General features: G+C 35.0%; 2 protein-coding genes across 5 annotated transcripts in view; both read right to left on the reverse strand.

The window, feature by feature from the left end:
* LOC134842842 (zinc finger C2HC domain-containing protein 1A-like) overlaps positions 1-22,005 on the reverse strand; it is a 216,803-nt gene that overhangs the window by 144,734 nt on the left and 50,064 nt on the right. The gene's annotated exons all lie outside the window — the stretch shown is intronic.
* Positions 7,265-8,567, reverse strand: LOC134841783 (beta-1,3-galactosyltransferase 9-like). The gene has a single exon (XM_063857821.1). The coding sequence runs from the start codon at positions 8,501-8,503 to the stop codon at positions 7,265-7,267; it is 1,239 nt and encodes a 412-aa protein (XP_063713891.1). The 5' UTR covers positions 8,504-8,567.

Genomic DNA, 22,005 nt, shown 5'->3' on the forward strand with positions numbered 1-22,005 from the left:
TTAAGTTTAGCACGTGTCTTGTTAAACAAGAAAAGAAAAGGAAAAAAAACAACAACAACCACAACAACATTGACATCTATTGCAACTATTGCAACTATTGCAACTATTGCAACTATTGCAACTATTGCAACTATTACAACTATTGCAACAATTGCAACAATTGCAACTATTGCAACAATAGCAACTATCGCAACTATTGCAACTATTGTAACTATTGCAACTATTGCAACTATTGAGGAGTTTGCCAACCCCGACACGAAATGATGAGGAGAAGCGACAGAGCGATAAGACCGCCGTCTTACTTTGGTTTTTGTGATCACTCGGAAGAAAAGAGGACACCGTTTCAGCGTCGCAGAGAGTTAGTGACGATGAACAAGAGGATTCATACAACGAATCCGTAGACAAAATAGAAAATGAAGAACAACATACTGGGGCGACTCAACAGCTTCGTGTTATGACCCTCAGTGAGCAAGACCATTATCCTGTCGTACCCATTACAGAAAACGTCACAAACTGTTTGCTTGACGCCTTTGGAGGGTCTCTCGACATATCTAAGGAAGTTCAAGAAACTGAATGGGGGAACAGATGGACTGTGAGTGTGAACCTCCAAGGCAAACTGTATTTAGTCCCGGGGGGAAACATTGGCCGTAAACACGTTGATCTTTTAACGAAAGAAGTCTGCCGATTGAACCAAAACGAATGTTCAGAACGACTACTTGTATTCAGCCGATTAATCTTACAGCGGGACCCAATGATAAAAACCACACGTGATGTGAGAGCTTTGATAGGAAGACGACTTGAAGACTGGGAAAATAGTAAGTTCAATATTCTACTACAAGAAGCCAAACGATGTTCACAAAAACAACCGAGGAAACCTATGAAAAAAAATAGATCTGAAGACGAGCACACCGCAGTGGTTTTTGCACGAATGATGATGGAAGGGAAAGTTCGGTCTGCCATGCGTTGGCTGACAAGCAGATCTGGCGGAGGTCTGCTCCATCCAAATGACGAAGTTATTGATTCCACAACAAAAACAAGAAAATTAGTCATTGACATTCTGAAAGAGAAGCATCCCGTAGCAAAAAAGTCAAAAGAAGAAGCAAGAATACAAGTAGACAGCTTGCCTGAATTAGAAACAGTAACCATCACTTCTTCTTATATAGAAAAATTTGCGAGGTCAATGCACGGTGGAGCCGGACCCTCAGGAACAGATTCGGAACACTGGAAAGACGTATTTCTTCGATTTGGAGGACACAGTTCGGCTTTAAGAGACGAAGTGGCGGCGCTGATCACAAAGATAGCTAACGAAAATATTCCATGGAACTAAATACGAGCATTGATGTCAGGTCGTCTGATTGCTTTGGACAAGTGCCCCGGAGTTAGACCCATTGGCATAGGTGAGTGTTTGCGAAGAGTAATGTGTAAATGTATGGCCGAAGCGACCAAAAAAGATCTCGAAGAAACCTGTGGATCTCAACAACTAGCTTGTGGTGTGAAAGCAGGAATAGAAGGAGCTGTACACGCAGTGGAGGAGTTGTTTAATAGCACCAAAGAGGACGGACATGGTCTTCTATTGATAGATGCCTCAAATGCATTCAATGCATTGAACAGGGAAACGGCTCTATGGAATGCTAGAATACTTTGGCCAAGGTGCTCACGATTTCTTTTCAACACATATAGAGGGTATGGGTATGCGCCGCTAATCGTTGCAGGAACGACAGAACTTCTTTTCAGTAGTGAAGGCACTACACAGGGTGATCCACTAGCGATGTTATTCTATGGGGTTTCATTGATGCCATTGATTGAATCACTCAAAGACCGAGATAAGTATTTACAAACATGGTATGCAGATGATTCGGGAGCTCTTGGCGCACTAGAAAACCTGGTTGAATGGTTGTCATCTTTGATAGAAAAAGGTCCGAAGTATGGCTATTACCCCGAGCCAAGCAAAAGTTATTTGGTTGTTCACCCGAATTTTGTTGAAAAAGCTCATCAATTGTTTGACAGGTTCGGCATCAGAATAGTTGAAGGTAGAAGATATTTGGGCGGATTTATTGGCTCTGATGAAGGCAAAACTCGTTTCACTACAAAAAAGGTCCAAGAATGGTTGGATTGTCTTAGCGAGTTGTCCAAAGTGGCAGAAAAAGAACCTCAAGCTGCTTTAGTTGGATTAACAAGATCACTGCAATGCGAATGGAATTTTGTCCAGAGAGTAGTCAAAGATACGTCGCAGCTGTTTGCTCCTCTCGAGAAGATGCTGGAGGAAAATTTTTTGCCAAGCTTACTAGGAACGTCTAGTGTCACACACTCAGATCGTGTTTTGTATTCACTTCCTGTCAAAAGAGGGGGACTAGGTGTACGAAATCCAACAGAAGGTGCCGAACTAGCATTTTCCACTTCACGTGAAGCAACCGACTGTCTCGTGAGTTCGATCCTTCACCAAGATGATTTCGAACAAACTCTACACAAAACAAAGATGAGAGAAGCAAGAAAAAATCACGAGGAGAAACAAAATGCTGTGGACAAAGATAAACTCGATGAATTGCTTGCAGTTTTACCAGCAGATCAGAAACGAGCGATCCGGAGAATAATCGACAACAACTGTTCCTTGTGGCTAACTTCGCTGCCCTTGTTGAAAGATAATTTTGATTTGTCAGCCACAGAGTTCAGAGACGCTCTATGTGTCAGGTACAGAAAACCACTCAAACGTTCTTTCTCGAGATGCGATGAATGTCAACAATATTTTGACTTACAGCATGCACTTTCTTGCAAGAAGGGCGGACTGGTAACACTACGACACAACGAAATAAGAGACGCAGTGGGCGATCTTGCTTCAATTTTGTGGAAAGATGTGAAAAGAGAACCTGTCGTAAAAGAACCAGATATAGAAAATGGAACCCCGGCACTAATTGCAGATCTTTCAGCTCGTGGGGTTTGGGATAGACAGTCGGCTGCGTCGTTCGACATCCGTGTTACAGACACTGACGCTCCGTCTTACCAAAACCGCAATCCCATGAATGTACTGAAAACTGCAGAGATTGAAAAGAAAAATAAGTATGGACCGGCTTGTGAAGAAAAGCACATGTCTTTCACTCCACTTGTCACTTCAATAGATGGTGTTTTGGCACCGAGGTTCACGTTTTTCCTCAAACGACTAGCAGATGGTCTGGCATCAAAATGGGACCGCCCATATAGTCATGTCATGTGCTGGGTGAGATGTAGAATTTCATTGGCTATACTAAGAGCAACCAACATTTGCATCAGAGGCACAAGATCCAAATGGCGATCCCTCGGCGTTGAGGACGGTTACACAATTGGAATGGCATTCTAAAAATTCACACGCTGTTAACTGGGGCTTTCATCGCGCATAACTGACTCCTATGATATTAGAATTTCGTCACCATTTGCATAATATTTCGAAGAATATGAGATGTTTGAAGATAAAAACACAGGATGACAACTGTGAACAAGCAACGAAAAACAAGCACCATTCGAAACCAATTTATTTTGATTTGATGATTTAAATTTAGATATTAAGAAGTTTTCAATTGTTAAACAACTGTTCCAATGATTCTTTTTTTTTCACGTAACTGTTCAAAAATGATAAGTGTTGACGGCGTATGGGGTCATAAATTTGAGTATGTAAACGGGTATTTCAATGACTTTTACACCAAAAACTAGTTATTTGCGACATGAAAACCAACTAATCAAAATTAAATATGGTGAACTTGAGATAAACTCCTCTCAACTAATTACCAACTAAAATCACAAAATTTTGTTTTCTTCAAAATGAAAAGAAGTAATAAATTAAAAAGCAAGCAAAAAGTTCATGATTTCAAGGTTTGAGTTTTCTTAAAAAAAATAAAATATTTTGCAAGTTTCCAGAATAAATGGCTTAAAATTGGCGAGTTCCTTTGAAAAAAAGCACCAAACTACCATTGACAGCTTTGTTTCGGTAATTTTTTTTCAAAGCCTAATTTCGTTAATTTCTTGTTAATCATATTTGAAACACTTCGTCACACAGGTCAAAAATAAAAATTTTCAGAAAGATCAGGAAACTGATAAAAAGATCAACCATAAAATTTTGGGTTTTTTGAAGTTCAACCTTGTGATTTATCGGTCGCAAATAGTATCGAATTTAGGTTCTTTCACTACCCAATTGTACTTGCACGCGTTTTTTGCGTCATTTTTGCTTTTTGTTTGAGCCTGTGAATATCATGATTGAGCACTAATTAAAACTGGAAATATAAAAAAAACCTTTGAGAGTGAGATAGAAGAGAATGATTGACTAAAATTAAGTTATCATAACAATTTTTCATGTTAATCTGGACAATGATGAGGACTATTATATTTTGATTGGATCATTTGTTTTCTTATTTTCATTTTATTATAATCAGCTCAAATTTTAAAGGATTTTTTTTGCTTTGTTTTTTGGCATGGTGAAAAAAATTGAGCATGAATGCAATGAGTTAAACAGACAGCTTGCAAATTGTTGCGAAAGTGTTCTGACCGTAAGTTCTACTCGAATTTCTTGTCCAACCCCCATATGCAAACAGGTGTCTTTTTTTCGTACTTTTTCACGACTTCCATTTTGACTGACTGAAACTAAAGCTTCCAAAAACTGCCTTTGACGCCAATATCTACTAATTGTGAGGTGTTTGAGCGCGCCAGAGAACGCTATTCTTGGTCAAAATTTTTCAAAGAAAGCCCCAAAACAAAAAATACATCATGATTTTGTGCCGATCCGACCGGATGACAATTGTCAAAAGTATTTTCAATTGATTCTATTTTTTCCACCTAATTGTTTGAAAAAAAATGTGTTGACGGCGTATGTGGTCATTAATTTGATTATGTTAACCGGTATTACAAAGATTTTACACCATAAACCAATTATTATAAAAAAATGGAAACCAACTAATCAAAATCAAAAATGGTGAGTTTGATAACAAGTTCCTCTCAAGTAGTTACGGTCTAAAATCACATAATTTTGTTTTATTCACAACCGAATGAATTTACAAAAAAGCAACCAAAAGGTTGATTCTGTAAAAGACATCTTCTGCAAACTTTTAAGTTTTCCTAGAAAAGCAAAAGATTTTGTAAAGTTTCCATAATAAATGACCTGAAAATGGAAAGAAAGCCTTAAAAATTCTTTATTTTTCTTTTAACCTTAGAAGTAAACTATTTCTAAATTGTTATGCTAAAGTCAGTTCAGTGCTCAAGCGCAACGAGATAAAACTTGATTCTACATACTTTGAGCGTACATAAAAATTGTAGCAGCACAAAGCAATTTCATCCTTATTATAACAAGTGTGAATTTGCATTAGATTGCTAAAAACAATAGTATTTCTGAGGTCATGTGATCTACAGGCTAACACGTACATCTAGCTTAAAGGTGCCCCACTAGGAGTTTTTTCTAAGCTGAAAATAGCCTGGATTAAGCTTATTGCTGATATCAGAAACTAGATGCGAAATAATGAGTTTCAAGTTTCGTGAAGGAAACTGTGACCAAAAACTTTTTTGATTATTTAGAAAAAAATGTGTGTACCTGTGATGTGATTTTGAGATCATTGGTGCTTTATACATAAAAAAGCAAAATTGATTGTAAAATGGCTGAATGTGGGAGAGAAATTTGTCTTTGGGAACTATTTATTCTTTTTTGTTTTAATTTTCAAAGCAAAACTAGGTACCAGAAACAAAATAGGTTAAGCGATACATCAATTAAACTTTCTCTCAATCGATATTTGAACGAAACCATAAAAACATCTCAGTATCTGGCAAAAAAACGGTTCCACATTTTTAATTTGGATGGATTCAAGCGAGCGAGCAAGTGTAATGATAGGATAAATAGATTTATATTAATGTATGAGAATTAAAGTTTTCTAGTTTTCTAATTTTTATTTAACGCTTTGTTGACATTAAAAAAGTTTTGAAAAAAATTCAAAAATTAATCTCCATTTTTGTTGAGAATTGCAGTTCAATACGGCTCTCTTGATACTGTTCTAAGCATTAATCTAGTTCCTCTCATCAAATCAAGCGCAAAAAAGAACAATGTGAAAAAAAAATTTAATTGTGGCCAGTAATTCTTTTGCATATAGGGTAATTAACTAGAACGATTGACAAATCGGACCACCGAATGCTTAGACTCAAACAAGTTTGATTTTCTAAACTTTTTTTGCAAGCCTATACTTTGAATGCGGTCATTTCAAAAACTTGTTCATGAAACAGTCCATTAATTTGAGATTATTTTTTTAAAGATGCGCCTTAAAGTGAAACTCCATAGTGTATTGCTGACTGCGCATAAGCTTTGCAGAGTCGCGTCATTGTTTTCAGAAGAAAAAAATTTCGTTTTGATACATCGTTCTTACTAATTGGCTCAATTTTTCCTTTGCTTTTAAAAGTGAGCTTTGTAGTTTGAGTTTTGCTTGCTAAAAAAAACTTGCTAAATAATATACTAAAAACTCCCTACTTTTAACTTAAAACAAGACTGTTCGTATATAAGGGCAAAATCTTGAATGTTTCGACTGCTCCTTAGTCCATATTGAATAGTTTTGAGGGAAAAAAATGAAAAACTATAAATTTTGTGATTAAGTGGGAAAAAATGAGTTCGTTGTAGGAAACTAATGTGACCAATTAGCTAGCCTCAATTTAATTGGGAGTGATTTTGTTGTGCGTATATTAATTTGCGTTACACTTTCAGCGTTATGAGAAAAATTTTCAAAGCGGGCATCATTTAGTCCAGACAGGGCAACTTGGCAATTTTCAAATTACCAGAACTTGCAAAAAAATATTATACTTTGTCTTAAATTTGATTTCAAGGAGCCAATATTTTCGATTGGGTATAAAAAAATTTTCTTAACGATTTTCAATTCGATCGTCGAACCACCCATACATAAAAACTTCGTTTTCTGTGAAACTCAAACATAAACCTTTGAAAATTATATTTTTTTTGTAATCGAAAAAAAGGGGGCGCCGTTTCTATATAAGCCAGTGTATAGCTACTGATTGATGGATAGGTGAGAAGCTGTAGCGACAAACCTTATAAAATTATATCAATCATATGGACTTACATGTTGCTCGTTAGAAATCACTAAGCTGCTGCACTTAAGCTAAATAAAATTGTCCTTTTAAGATTTTTCATCATATTTGTTTTTGAAAATCGATCTTTTTTAATAAAGCAGATTCAGCTAAAGAAGGATTCACTGGATTTTGAAACGAGGAAGTTTAGTCACCTTAAATTGAACTTGAACTGAACTTGAATTAATCGTCAATAAACTAACTTTCGATCCAAATAAAACTGGTGGGCATCAATCATATGACTGTATTTCCTGACACCGTGAACAGTTAAATGTATTTCAGGGTCATTTCTATCTCTGTAATATTTATTACCAGTCATCACAGCCGATCTATACTGAATATTGATCAAAGTCGTATCATTTCGTCTCGTGAACCAAACGCATGATCCGACAAACGTGTCTTCAAACTTCCACAAACACGGTTTTTCTTCGTTTTCTTCTGCTTTCTTTGGATCCAAACCTATGCATGTATAAGGACAATCTCTAGCGAGGTCGATTACAGAGCCCATTGAAAACATGTAAAATGGACCCCCACAATACGGTGGGTATGAATTCTCGCTGTATTCTTGTAGCGTTAACTGCCACGAGTTTTTGATTTTTTTATCCGGATCCGGTCTTTGGACTTTATTTGAACCGCAACCACCCATGTATAATCGGGCCGGTAAAGCGTATTTTTCGACTCTTGTTTGTTTCTCGTTTTGTAATTTTAAACGCGAATTCAATGCATTCTGCTCATCAATGATAACTTTATCCAAATGTTTTAACCTCAAATAATCATCGTCGTCAATTTTTATAAAATATTCGGCGTTTGAGCAAAAACAAGATGCAAATTTCAGTCCAATTAGAATTTTTAAAGTCGTGTTATAATAACCTTCGGGAACTTTGGCAATAATAATGTCGTTGTATTTCTCATTCTCGTCGAGAACCATTTGCTCTTCGGTTTTATTACTCGGCATTCCGACTAGAAAAAACACAGTATAACTTCCTTTTAAGGAAGAATTTTTAAACGAGGAAAGATTGCCGTAAGTTTCTCGAATAGCGTTTCGTAAATCGCTTCTTGCAATTCGATTTAAGATTTGAATTACCCGTAAATTTTTAACCTTTGGGTCGCAAATTGAATTTGAGGCAGATAGCGCATGCAAAGGATCTTCTGACTTCGGAAGTAAATGAATCGGAGCTTTCGGATGAGATTTTATTTCCGAATCATAGTTCTGCATACATTGCGAAAAAATATCTTTATCGTTGCTTTTTTCCTTCAAATAATTCAGGTTCTCAAGAAAGGATTCATCATTCGATAATTTTGAGAACTGTAAGGACTCCGTTTCAAGTTTCCGGCGGTTATTCGTCAATAAATTAAGTAGGAATATTATAAAAAACAAAACAATAAAGCACTTAAACTTGCGCAGTTTTCTAACAAACATAGAAATCATTTTCGTTGAACTTCAAAATTGTATTCTCAACTCCTTCTGATTTTTGTTCGTGTCATCTGTCTGAAGCCACAGGAAAACGCATAATTGTTATCATAATTTTCAGTCTAAGCAAAACATGCGTTTTTAACAAAAGTCAATGGATTCATTATTTTGCAATCGCTCAGTTCCGTTTTTTAATTATTCAGTTCTGTTTTGTAATTGCTCAGTTCCGTTTTTTAATTATTCAGTTCCGTTTTTTAATCTTACAAGAAACCTATTTTGTTAAAAAATATTCTGCACCAAAAGCAAATTTAAAAAAAACAGTCAAAATGACGTTGTGAGCACTTTTTAGAAAAAATTGACAACATAATTGCATATTTTTAGCGCGCACTTCCCCGGCGATAGTTATAGTGGCGATATTTTCCAGCCAAAAAGAGATCTCATAAAAATATATCAAATGGGTGACCATTTGGAAAAATTGGGCAACTAGAGTTGAGAAGAGCGGTCTATTGACATCCCCCCATCCCTTCCTCCAGCACGCTACTGCTGAAAACGCATCATCAAGAACTTAGTTACTTCTTTACTCAAGCTACTGTTGATGGAATCTTGAAAAATCGTAAAATCTTACAAGCTAACGCGTGTTAAAAAGATTTGATCATAGTTTCACAATTCATTTACCTTTGATTCTTTTCTACATTGTGGATAAAACTGAGCACAAAATCAGGTTTATGCATTCTGAAAAATCTGTTTTTGATGTCGATTTTCAACTACATTACTTCAATTTTAAGCGGAATTCTTAGATAGAGCGATAGAGCAAGAGCAAATGATAGAAGCTACCCTCTATGCATTTATCAAAATTTGGTTTCAAAGACTTACCAATGTAATCCGGGCTGAATATACCAGATTTCCTCATATGCACAAATTTTTCAATCCGCGTAAAAAAGTAAATAACAGCCAAGTTTTTCAAAAACTTCACACTGACTATTTCACTTTCGCGCTAAGAATGTTTCACGTCGCATGAACAAGTGTTTCACTCCATTTGTTCGAGGAAGAGTTCACTGCGATGTAAAAATTTGCGCAAATGAGGATATTTGGCATTGTCAGACCAAAGTTCCCTTGGGAATTTTTTGAAACCATTTATTCCTAGTTTCATAGAGGTTAGCTTTAAGCGTCTGCTCTAGCTCATTGTAAAAATGTTACTGAAAATTTGAGTAGTGGACAAAAATGGACAAAAAAAAACGCAAATTCACTTTTTTACTCTCTAAAATGCCTGTTTACAATGTCCAAATAGGGTACCATTTCCTAAGTTTTCTGCAAAACTCTCACATAGAGCAAGAGCAAATGATCAGAGCTACCCTTTATAAAACATTCATTTTTTAGCTTCACAAGCTTACCGAGGTAGTCCGGGTCTGAAACTGTCAGATACTCTTGAGTGCAAGTTTTTCAATCCTCGTGGAAAATTAAGTAACAGTCGACTTCAGTAAAATTTTCACACCGATTAATGAATTTTATCGCTGAGAACTTTTCACTTCGCATGAACAATTTTTTCACAGCTTATTCGAGAAAGAATTCACTACGATGCAAAAAGTAGTGCAGATGAGGAAATCTGACCTTTTCAGACCCGGATTATGTCTTTGAAGCTAAATACTGATAGTTTTACAGAGGGTAATTTTGATCAGTTGCTCTTGGTATTTGTAAAAACTTTGCGAAGATTGAAGTAAATGTTGTCCAAAATGGACCTTCAAAACAAGTTTTTATAGAACAAAAAGATAAATGTTCGTCTTATTTTGGTCGAATAGTGTAAGCCTGAGTTTGCTTGTACGCTTGAAAACAATATGCTTTTTATTAATCGGGAAAGCCCAGTTTTGATCTGAAGAAATTTTTTTTATGGTTTGTCCTTTTGATTTTTCTATTTTACTGACCTTATAAATACAAGACTTTCCAGAACTGTAACTGAACTGTAACTCGCCTCTCTTAAATTAACCAATTTTGTAGAAGATTAGAATTAGGGTTGAGTTTTGGGTAGAATTCAATTTTTTTGCCGGTTAATCTGGGTATCCGCAAAACAATTGTTCCATTGATGAAAACATTTTTCGAAAATTTCAAAAATGGTTTTTAAGAGTCGATGAACGTACTGAAGACTCCTATGAAGGTCGTGACGGTTTTTTATTTTTTTTCTAGAAAGAATTCTAAAATTTGTTCAGGCTTAAAATTGATTTTTTTGCGGCTTGACTTTGGTTTTTAGGCTAATTGCTGGTTGTTAAAAGGATGGAACACTCCACTATTAAACAACAAAAAGTAAATGAAACCAAAAATGTAGTTAAATTCTAGTTTCAGAAAAGGTTTCACTTGCGAGATTTTAAGTGGAATAAAAAGTTTAACCATTTAAACGGCTTCTTTCAAATTAAATTAAGTACATCAAAAAAAATTGTCAATCATAATTGTTTTTAGAATTTTGAAAAAACTTTGACACCATCTTTTTTTATTGAACTCGTTGTCATTTTTCCTACTCTCTGCTGGCTATGTTTTGTTCACTTTTTAATGAACCAGTTTTCCTTCTAACCGGTAGTGTACCAAATAATCTAGTTTTCAAAAAGTTGTAATCTTTTCGATAACGTTTGATTTAAATGTGGAATTTTTTGGTCGTTATTTATGAACCCCAAAAAAATTAACTCATTTGTAGATGAAACTTATTGACAATCGGGGTTCTCAATAAAAGTTCAAACTCAAGGTGTAATATGGGCAAAAAATTTATAAAGATTGCAGCTAAAACTTTACAGGCTCTTGAAGCAAATAATCAAAACTACCCTCTCTGAAACCATCTGAATAAAAAAAAAACACTTTTTCGACAGCAGGCGTAGAAGGGTAGAGAGCACAGCCGTGTGTTACAAAAAATTGTCACACAAGACAATCCATTTTTTACTGAGAATGTTCAAAGTCTCATGAACATATTTTTCTACTCGCTGATATGAAAAAAAATCACGCTTATCGGAAACTTTACGGCAGATACGAAGAACTGGCGCTCTCAGACCCATATACAACTAATGGCATATGTGTATAACTAAAATATGTACATTCACAGGACATCAAAGTTGCAGATGTTGTAACCTTTTGACTTCTGTGAGCAAACGAAAACAAAATTTTTATTTAAATTTTTGTTGTTTTCTTAGCAACTATTTAATATGAAGGGCTCAAAATTCGTCAAATGGTAGCTAAAACCTTTTGGAAGGAGTTAGTGAAAGAGTAAAAAACCTTGTTTTGAAAGCTTTGAACTGCAAGTATATTGTTTCTAGTTTCCAAGAAGTTCTTGTTTGTTTTCAGAGTTACAATTTATGGGCTCAAATTATTTTATAGAAACATGATGGCTGCACTTACTATTTAGGACGCAGTAAAATTACAGACATGAAAAAGGAAAAAAATCACAAAGCGTCAAAAAAATTATCATATCTGTTTTGGCGATACAGACCTTGAAAAAAAATGGATAAACAACTGAGACAACATAATTGCTTGTGATAACCCTATGCAAGGATCGGGTCATCTTTCCGAAAAACTTGCTTGATCATTCTCCTACTAGGTTATTTTGATCATCAGCGCAAAAATATTCGTAAAGACTTTTGACGCCGGAACAAAAAAGTATTTCTGATTTTTATCTTTTATCTCTGGCGTTTTATGCGGCCTAAATAGCCAAAAATAGAAATCCCGCTTGTTTTGAAGGCGTTTCACTGAGAATATAATCATACTAATTTCCGAGGTGTTTTGTATTCAAACTGTGAGTTACAATTATTGGGCTAAAACAGTTTTTTGGGAATTTAATGAGCTGGACTTACTGTTTAGGCTGCAAAAAATGACGGACATGAAAATAAAAAAAAACTTAGTCCGGCGTCAAAAAAACTTCGTTTCTGTTTTGGCAATACAGACATCGAGAAGTCTTGGGCTTTTATACCAGAAAAATGCACAAAAGTTTGAGACAACATAACGACTATTGAAAACCCTATGCAAGGAACGGGTAAGTCATTTTTCCGAAAAAATTTGCTGAAACAGTTCTTTCATTAGCTTATTTCGATCATCAGAGCAAAGTTTTTCATAATTACTTGACAAGGTTTTGACACCGAAGCAAAAATATGAATTTCAAATTTCATCTCTGTCTTTTTACGCGGCCCAGATAATAAGTCGAACTCCCAATCAGTTTCCCAAATCACTAAATTCAGCAAATCAATTCAAGTTTCTTGTGTATTTTGCAAGGCCGTTTCTACAGCAAGAACACCTCTGAAACTAGTTATGATTAAACTTGCAACTTTACGGCTTTAAAACAATGTTTCTCAACTCTTAAGACTAATGCTCTCCAAATAATTAAACACAGTCTGTGTCAAACATTCAGCCTCATTTCATAACTATTAGCGGGAAAACAAAAAAGATGGAATAAATTAGCTTGTTTAAAGTCACATTAGAAATTGGTATAGTTAATGGAGTTACAGTAAGTTTTTTATCTCATTTAATTGTGCATAAGGAAAACTATAGCCTTTCCCTTCGGGACTTGGTTTTGTATTAACATAAATCAGTGGATGTCATCTGACCCAAGTATACTCACGGCGGTATGGTTGCACGAATGAGAAAACGGACACCTGGAGAAAAATACTGATGATTGTGTTGCATGAAAAAACGCAGGGCGCAAATTCAGGCTTTTAGTCTGTGATTTTTTTAAATCAAGGAACAGTTTTAAAAAATTTTCATTCAAAACAATCTTATCGATCGAGAAGAAATGGTTGGAGCTGCTGTCCTACGAGTCTACATTTTTTACAGGTCTGTTACAGGTCTGAATATCCAGTTTTGAAGGCGTGAAATAGCGAGTTTTTCATTTTAGTTTCAGAGGTGTTCTTGCTGTGGAAACATCCTCGCAAACTATACCACAAGTTTGAATTTACAGGTTCAAGCTGGTTATCTGGGAAGCTGATGAGATGGACTTATTGTTTTATTTGCCGAAAATCGTCAGACATGAATTGAAAAAAGTGTTTGGTTTGGCGAGACAACCATCAAGAGATTGTGTGCTCTTATACCAAAAAAAAACTGAACAACGATATAGTAAATATGAATGCTACTGAGAATTTTATATATATATAAAATTCTCAGCAGCATTCATATTAACTGTATCGTTGTTCATTTTGTTTTGGTATAAGAGCATAAAATTTCTTGATGTCTGTCTCGCCAAACCAAATACTTTTTTCAATTCATGTCTGAAGATTTTCGGCAAATAAAACAATAAGTCCACCTCAACTCTCGATTTCTCGAAAGAATTGACAATGAAAAAGGGCATTATGAAGACTTAAAATATATTTTTTTCTATGTTATTCAATTGGTTGTAAAAGAACTCTTATACAAATTTTAATAGAAGAACGTTTCGCAATGATAAAAACTGTGGAACTAAGGTTAATTGATTGTGACAGGGCATCATATTTTTATTGGGTGTAGATGGGTGTTAGAAAATTGCAGTTTACAGGACTTTTTATTTATTACTGATATAAAGACACCATTTCTGACCATCTTCACTAAGTTTACCAAGCAGCGTGAAATTGTAAACAACAGAAGAATGAACAATTCATTTTTCTCACTGAAAATGTTTCACATCGTGTAAACATTTTGCTTAACGCGTATTCCATAAGAAATTAAATCCGGAAAAACAACTTAGTGTAGAGGATGATTACATCTTCAGACCCATGAAAAACTGGGTGTCCTTAAAATCAATTTTTGATAATTTCACCGAGGCTCTAAGCATTTCGTATTGGTCCATAATAACAATTTTGTGTAAACTCTAAGTTTAATATTGTCTAACAAAACCATCACCGAAAATATTAATTTTAATTTTTTCAAGACTTTTATCTTTGTGATAAAAGCCTTAAAAAAACGCGTTAGTGGCAAGATAATTTTGTTTTTATGAGTAATTTAAATAAATTAAAGTAGTAGATGTTGGAGGTGATCAGGGGGGGGGGGGGGGGGAGGGGAGCGTGGCTGACCCTATGTATTAAGATACGTTATAGATTCCAGGTCAGCATTGCTACGTATTAACATTGGGTATAGAGTCTACAATGTATTAGAATAGGTAATACTAATGGTAGGCTTTCATGGTTTGAGTGATGGTAAGATAATAATAAAAAAATGGTATTTTTTTGTGTTTTGTGTAGAAATGTCTAGTTTTTCGCAAAAATCTCGGCGCGCGTTATCTAATTGGAAAAAAATAATGATTAGTTAAGTGTAAATTAAGGAATGAAGGTCTTTTAATTAGTTATTTGGTACATGGTAAGTCAATGGTAAGAGTTTTTGAGTACAAATTGAGATTTTTTATCAGAAACACTTAAATTTTTTTTTCAAAAAACTTCAAAACGCGATAAGATTTGCAATAATTTGACTTATTAACTAAATTATTAGATAATCTGAGAAAAAAAATAATTTTCGAAAAAAAATTTAAATTACAAAAAATTTCATAAATCACTGCCTCGTATTTGAATTTTACCGCAAATTTATAATTAAACACCAACAAAATACTGCTTCATACAAAAATTTAATACATTGCACCACTTGTTATAAGTTTATTACACTACATCAGTTCTTATAAGCTCAATGGTTTTGTATGAACTCCGTCAGCATGTCCTTTCATTGTTTGCTCATATGTGGCCACCATATGGTTTACGGTTCTGAATCCTCTATGAGCAGATGTAAGGTTAGCTGCTTCATTAAACACTCTCCTGTACTTTGCCATGGGTCCATCTCCAGAATCTTCTGGAACTAGTTTGTTCAAACCTTTACTACTGAATTTGAATTTATCTGACTTGTTTTCATAGCAGCAATATGTCTTGCTGCATAAACATAGCAATTCTGTGCACCTAAATCCCTCTTTGAAAAATCACGGCTCCCGCTTATCATGCTTTTTATGGATACTGAAACACGTTCGAGGGAAGATATTAGATTTTGCATCTGCCTTGAAAGAGTCCCTGCAGTCATTTTCCCTCATTTTTTCCCAAATGTTTCTTTTTTCTGGTTGGATACAGTCGTATAAATTTTCTTCAGCAAGGACTAAGTAAAGTGAGTATGTGTCCATCTCCAACTCTTCAAATTTATTTACATCACAGAACTTCTCAAAGAAGTTATAGTAGAGTTCCAACTTTCTCAGCTTGCTTACTGAAGTATGAAAAAGCCAACAATAATGGGTTTTCGGTGCTCAATGGTTTATTTCAACAAATCCACCCCACATAAGTCTTCTTCAACTGTATTTTATCTTTTGAACAATTGTTAATTGATCGCTGCATGAATTTTTTCATCGTGCTAATACTTCGTAATTGTATGCTTGGATCTATCGATGATCTGATATCCATAGGAGTATTACCCAAAAGTTTTATTGTTTCTGCTACAACGCCTGAGAGGGTTTTCACCTCTTTCTATTCTCGCACCAACCACTGATTGATCGAAATTACTGAAACCTTTTCGTGGAGTGTACTGAACAAAAACGTAAATTTCGGTGCACTGCAATCCAAGTTCCAAATAGAAATTGAACAGAGGAATTATAACTGTTCCATTTTCTAGCTTGAAACTAGATATCAGCGTTCTTTGAGGATGTCTTAACATTTCGTTCTCGATTGCATAGTTTTTCATGTGGTCTCCAATATCACTTCCTCCAACATCGGTGTTGTTGAAAATTGGAGGAGAGTTGGCAATTTTTAGTTTCAGTTCATATGGAACAACTAAATTGCACTGAACATAGCCAGAAAGAGATCCATCTTTGATTTTTGCTAGAAGGGAGCCTGTAGAAAGAGGTCTTTTGGCAGTAAAAAGGGCTCTGACATAATTTTTGATCTTGTCATTGGTTGTGAAACTTTCCCACCACTCACACTCCCACATTTCTTCAACTTTGTATCCTTTCTCTTTTATGTATTCCCGTCTCATATCATCCATCTCTCTCTTCTGATTTTCTCGTTCAATATCCTGACCTGTTAAGGAGGGATGAGCATTTTGACAAGTACAGAAGGGGTATTAATATCCCATTATCCCATTGCTTCGAACACTGTCTTACAGTGATAACGATAACCGTCCACATAAAACAGTCGACTTTTTTCTGTTTACCACATGTAAAAAAGCTCTCAGTTTTACATTTTGGTTTTATTTCCTGGTAAAAAGACATGATTATATTTTCAAAGTTGCAAGTTCAATTATCTCTAGCGTTGAATTTCTGCATATCAGTGTCAAACTCCCATTTCGTGTACACATCTATTGGCATAACTTGACACATTGAGAAGGGGTAGAGCTGACTTGCATCAATTCCAACGATTGATTTACAAACATTTGATGAATTTCTGATGAATGTTTCATCGATCACAGCTTTTGCGAGTGAATCAAATGGAAGGCTCACCGGTCATTTCTTCTCGTATTTTTTCACACAAATCTTTATCGTTTTCAAAAAACGGATAAAACTTGTAATTTGTAGATTTATGTAGACATATGTATGCTAGACTTGGAAGTGTACAACCAAGTTTTAACATGTTAATTATCCTTTTATGATAAAACTCAATCGTTTTTTGCATTGCCTCTAGGGTTGGAACTACATCCTTGTTATTGTACCACTACAAAAAGTCTTTGAACCCAGTCATTCCGTTTTTCTTCCAAGTCTCTCGTAAGTAATTGTAATTATCCAAACCAGTTGGAGGCACAGACTTGATTTGACGCTTTTTCAGTGCTTGTTGTTCGTCAAGCCCACACTTTCTTAGCTTTTCATAATCGACGAAGTCTTTGTCTAGAGGATTGTTGTTTCTAATTTTACTAAAAAAGGCTTCATACGGTGGCAATTCGGGAAAATCAAGTTCGTTTGGGTTGTCAAACCACTCATAGGGAAAGAATCTTTTCGTTTCGCTAGCTTTTTATGCTTTGAAAAAAGAGTCCAGAGTAGTTGCTCCACCCAAAAACTTCATTATGTTGAGAAATTGTACATCTCCAAACATGAAAGATATAAAATCGTTCGCTTTTTTGATGACTGATGTTTCTTGTTCTTTATCGCGAATCAAACAGGAGATAAGGTAGGAATTGATCAAACTCCAGCATATCTACCACTATTAAATCCAAAAACAGGTAAATTATTTTTCATATCTCATAAGATGTTGTTCCAAATTATTGAGTTGACTTTTTTGAGTTGCTTAGAACTGTGTTGACATATCCGCTTCTTCCGAATCTTCAATGCATTCTTCTTTGTACTCAAATTTGTTACTTGAATAGTTTTTACCCCGTTCGTTCAGCTGATCAAAGATCTTTTCCTTGATCGTTCATCGACAGCTACTTCAATATCTTGAGATTTTGTTCTCATCTCCAGCTTATTTTTTTCATCCAACAGTTCGAGGTTGCTTACAAAATCGATTAACAAGCTCTGTAGATCCTTGCTTTACAAGAAGATGGGTTCATCAATCAGATTCGATATTGAGACTGAAATGGCAAAATGTTTTCCGATCCAGGTGGTAGTCTGCTTCTTTTTTAGTTCTTCTGTAGGAACACAAATCGACTCAAAATTGAAAATTGCTAGATTATTAAAAAGTTTGTTTCCTTCAGAAACTGGAAGACTGAATACTTCTAGCTTTTCAAACAGGTTTTTGCGAAGCTCATAAACGTTCTTTGCATAAATATGCCTCACTCGATCCTTGCATCTCAGAAGATGTCTGTTGAAGTTGTCTGATCTGTTGAAGAAACAGTCACAGCTGGGAAAATACTTGAAAAAGCTATTTATATTATTGATATTTTATATGAGCTGACTTTGATACAATATCTGTAGAGTATCTCGAAGTTTGAGAGTCGAAATCATTGTGTCCGTTCATATACCTGGCCAATGCGCGGAAAGGACACAAATTGTCTTTTTATGGTTCTTTGTCTTTGTTGAATAAAAAATAGTTAACGGAATGATTTTTCAGTAAAGATTCTGCTAAAAGAGAGTCCGGACATCCCATTGGGATATTTTTCAGCAAAGCATAAAAAACTGTCACATTTGTGATCAACTTGAATCTCCACTTTGTGTTCTGGCGTTCTTGGTCATTGTTCCATAATATCAAATTTTTCTAATTTTTTTTTGAATTGTTATCAAATCCGCTTCCCTCACAGTAAGTGGGATCTTTCAAACAAAGTATCGTTTTCATGGGCGTAGAAATATCGATATTCACCAATCTCAACATTTCGAAAAACGAACCCCAGAGCAATGTTGATTTTAGCGGCAGAATCGAGCTTGTTGAAGACTTCTTCAAGTTTTTCCTTGATAACTTTGGTATCCAACTTGGACATTTGAAAGTTAAAAATCTTAATTCTCCCATTTTTCATCTCCGTACCTACTAGAAAATGTTGACAAGCACTAAGTTCTTCCTTCAATTTTTCACCATCTTCCCCTTCTTCCTCCACATTCTTGTTCAAGTCCACCACTGTATCACTAGGTTTTCCTTGCTTAGCTCCATGTTCCTTTCTCCGATGTTGTTGTAGAGAGTATTAACTTGGGAACTCTTGTTCACAAGAAGGACAAACCGTCGACTGCTTCGAACTCGATTGAGCATGCTTCTTCGCAACATGATAATTCATCTCTGCCTTCTTCTTGGATATCAAGTTACAATTAGGACACTTATGTTCATCTTTGTATTCATATCTCTTTCGATGTCTCGCAGCATGAGATTTTCTCGCACTTAACTTTCTCAATTCGGTTTAGAGCTGGCATTATCTAAAATTTAGAGAAAAAAAATAAACTGGCTTTCCAAAATTAAAAAATTAAAGTACAAATTGAATAGAGAACTTACTTTCATGATCAGGTTTGGAATAAATTTTCCAGAGCCTTGCTTTGAAAAATTCATCAATTTTGAGCTATCCTCTCAAATTTACATCAAAATCAAGAATTTGATTATCTACTCAAAAGTAAAAATGTTTTCCTTGATTATATACAAAAAACTCAATTGAATTGATGTGAAAAATTCAGAGATGCTGCTTGTTCTAATTTTCTTTCTTGTGTTATTAATATCGGCATTATTTCTTATTTTTACGGCAAACAACCTGTGGTCAATTATTTTAGCAATTTCTTTTGGGTGATTTTTTTTTTCAATTTAGAAGATTTAAGTCCTCAAAAGTGCAATTGTTTTTTATTGAATACGACAATATACGATAAATGAAAAATTTTGTGATTGGAAACGACAATGTGTAAAAAGCTCCTAAAATTGAACTTCGTTTTTGATTGAACACGTCTTTTATATAAAAACTCCATAAAGAGAGGCTCAAATTTAATTTGACTAGACTACAGACCAAATATGGAAAATCACTTCTGATTGGTTAAACCCACACATTCGAATTGAGGGTAACCCTCTCTCTTGACTAAAAATCATTTTATTTTCAACTTACCTTCACCTACCTTGTTTTTCAGCTCTATTCAATTTAATTTCAAGTTAGATACCGTCAACCAACTCCCTCTCAAGGGTTAATCAATCGTTCTTTTTACTCTGTGTCTTTTTGTCAACTTATTGCTCAAAATGATCTTCTCAGTGCAAACCAGCACTCGTATGTGCTCGGTTGAACTTTCGCCTGATCTAGTACAAATCCAAGCTCGAGAAACCGTCTCTGGAGTTTTTCTGGCACGTATGGACATCCCAATCTAAGTCCGGAATATGGTAGAAGTGATGCGAAGGGATTTCAACGAACATCATATAACACAAGTACCCATCACAGAGAACCAACTTGGAACAATGCAAATGATGGAAGAAGTATCTGAATATGTGGGAATGAACTACACTGACACTCCTGAATCTAGATATGTGGCTCAACCAGTCGACGATTTTCTCTTTCCTTGGGAAGAGGAATCTGTGGAGAACCCAATTACCATCGAATAGGATGTGGGGTTCTCTGAGCCAAGAACTTTAGTCAGCGAACCACCAAGACCCCCACACGCGATAGAGGCAAGACCAGTTGAACCGTTCCGTTGATTTTTGACATATTCCGTTGGTACCTGATGTCGCGTAAAAAACAAACAAAAAGAAAGAAAAATCCAAATCACAATTGAATACAGAGTTCCTCCGCATATTCAAATGGTTGGAACTGAAAATATTTCTTCAATGTTAGAAAATTGCTTAAGTTTTCATTGAACGGATTTAGAGTGACCAGTTTTTTCATCCGTTCGAAACTTAGACCAAAAATCAAAAAAATTTCGAACCGAGTTTTTTCTCGACACTGAGAATTATTTTTGAAATTTTTTGAAGTCGTTCGAATCATGACTGAAAGGGTTTTTAAATGATAGATAACTGGGTAGACTCTGGGTCGACTCTGGGTCGACTCTGGGTCGAGCCAGAATCAAAAAGTTGATTCTGGGTAGACACAAGCTTCTGGGCAGAACTGAGATGATGTCTTTTGAATTTTTCTCGTAGCAGGCGTTTTTTTGCAACACTGGGTAATCTTTCCGATATTCTAGATTTCAAGTTGTGATCGACTGCACAATTCAATTGACTGAAAACGTCACCTCTTGATGAAATAGTATTAGAAAAAAGTCTGTATTTATATAAAGTATAAGTACAGTCACCAATTTGGTAGGTCAAAAGATTTTTATCTGATCTTCGCAAAGTTTGATCGAGCGATGTTTTGATTAATAATAAGTGAATTTTGCATTTTTCCAGTGCGCAGATGATGAATGGTTAGATACACAAAAGTCTTGGGAAACAATGAATTTTCCATCAAAATTTTCTGAGACAGATAAAAAAAGAGATTTTGCTTTTTGATCCGAATAAAAAGTGGGATATGCTTGACACATAGCAGATTCCATCACCAATTATTTGTTGAGAAAGATTTTTATCTAATTTGAAATGTTAATATAGTAGTTTTAGCACCTACGCAATGTCCATAATTGGTTCACCGCCTACTCACTATTTCATATCAGGTAAAAATTCTTTATTTGGAATGTACACTGAGTCATCTACATTTCCTAATTTCTATATATCTACAAATATCTTTATTTTGAAATATCTACTACGGATCAGTTGGTTCTGAGACTTAAATCAAAGATGTTTTCACGATATGATATTCTTCCCATCTATATTGAATTTGCTAAAAATCAAAAAAAGAGTTGACTGATTTTCTTGGTCCCAAATACCCTGCAAAAGTTACTTTGCATCTTGCTTCCAATTGCTAAAGAAAAATGAATCGGAACAAATGAAAAAAATTCTAGCAAGTCTATCTTGCAAAAAAGAAGGAGAAAGGATATCAGCAACACGGAATACTGTTTTGGACGTGAAATTTTTCTAAGTTATCGTTCAGATATTAAAACAATAGATTTTATAGAATATCGTAGGAGAGAAAACTTTTGGAAAAACAATCAAAAGTTTCAGTTAGAAAAAGAGGAATTTGATAAACTGATTGGTTTTTTCCCCTCTGTTTTATCCTATGTAGAAAAATTCGAACGTTTTTTTTATAATTATTGATGAAAGCACAATAGAAAATGAACGTTCGGAAATTGAATTAAATTCTCAGAAGTTTGGATTTGAGTAAGC

Source organism: Symsagittifera roscoffensis, chromosome 3, assembly GCF_963678635.1.
Source record: "Symsagittifera roscoffensis chromosome 3, txSymRosc1.1, whole genome shotgun sequence".
NCBI classification, from domain to species: Eukaryota; Metazoa; Xenacoelomorpha; order Acoela; family Convolutidae; genus Symsagittifera; species Symsagittifera roscoffensis.